General features: G+C 34.4%; 1 protein-coding gene across 1 annotated transcript in view; it reads left to right on the top strand.

Annotated features, from left to right (window-relative positions):
* Positions 1–806, top strand: part of LOC107101040 (NACHT, LRR and PYD domains-containing protein 1-like) — a gene marked incomplete at its 5' end in the record, with an annotated part of 3,987 nt that extends 3,181 nt beyond the window's left edge. Inside the window, one exon of the mRNA XM_015399794.1 lies at positions 626–806. Within this exon, the coding sequence (XP_015255280.1) occupies positions 626–806 (181 nt within the window). The remainder of the gene's footprint in view (positions 1–625) is intronic.
* Positions 807–1,127: the final 321 nt, after the last annotated feature.

Below are 1,127 nucleotides of genomic sequence, written 5' to 3' on the forward strand. Positions count from 1 at the left end.
CTCACCATTGTCTCACCAAATATAACATGGTGGCATTAGAAAATCAGCTCCTGAATAGGGTTTTTCTTCTAGCAATCTCTTTGCCAGACGTAAGGAGTTATATTTCCATATCTATATTGATTGGTGAATTTGGATCAACAATATATGTTTCACATATTTATTGAGATGAATATGCTGTTTTTCTCCTTTTAGACATGCAGTTCAATGTGCATCTGTTTAGTGCATTAGCTTTGCACAAGCCATAGAGTTTGTGTTTTTATCAACACAAACTCTTTTAGGGATCAGGTCCTGCAGTATGTCTAATTAATGTAAATCTGTAATGTAGGTGAGTGTAAGTGTAAATGATGTGTGAGTTTACTTTTGTGAAATGAGTGATTAATATTGAAGTTTCTCTTTGATTTGGGATGCTAAGCCTGCGTCTTAGATACAGGGGATCTGAGTTCAGAGGTCACTTGACATAAAAACAATAGAGTCTGTGTGCAGATTGTGAGGAATTTCTGTGATGACCCCAAAAGGGGAGAGCTGAAAGAACTCACCTTGATAACAAATATTGACGCATTTTTTGTAACATCTTAAAGTTTTTCAGCTGTACCTATATTGTGAAACTATCGGTGTCTTTGTGCAGACTCGCAGGCTGCCAGGTGACAGAGGAAGGCTGCAAATCTTTGGCCAAAGCAATTGAGTCCAACAGAATCTCCTCTCTTAAAAAACTGGATCTGAGTTACAATCACCCTGGTGACAAAGGGATCAGTGTTCTCTCTGCAATAGTTGAGAATCATGACAAGAAGTTGGAGAGAGTGTGGTGAGTTAACAAATAATAAATCTCTACATTTATAGAAATATAGATAGAATCTTTCTCAATTTTAAAAATGATAATGAAATAAAATCTAGATAGTTTTAAAAGTGAAATAAACCAATCTGTCTTGTTATCTGTCTAACTGAACAGCTTTGAATATGGAGGAGAACATCGGTTAAAACCTGGTTGGAGTAAATGTAAGTTTTTTATTTTTCTTTTCTTTTTCTATTAATTTAATATTTAAGAATTTCCTAATTGTCCACCTTGGGGCTGGTGGGTAGCTAATAGTATTTAATAATTATATAAAAGATGCATCAATATTATTCTTTTT

This window comes from Cyprinodon variegatus, unplaced genomic scaffold, assembly GCF_000732505.1.
Source record: "Cyprinodon variegatus isolate N-32 unplaced genomic scaffold, C_variegatus-1.0 Scaffold1047, whole genome shotgun sequence".
Classification (NCBI taxonomy): domain Eukaryota; kingdom Metazoa; phylum Chordata; class Actinopteri; order Cyprinodontiformes; family Cyprinodontidae; genus Cyprinodon; species Cyprinodon variegatus.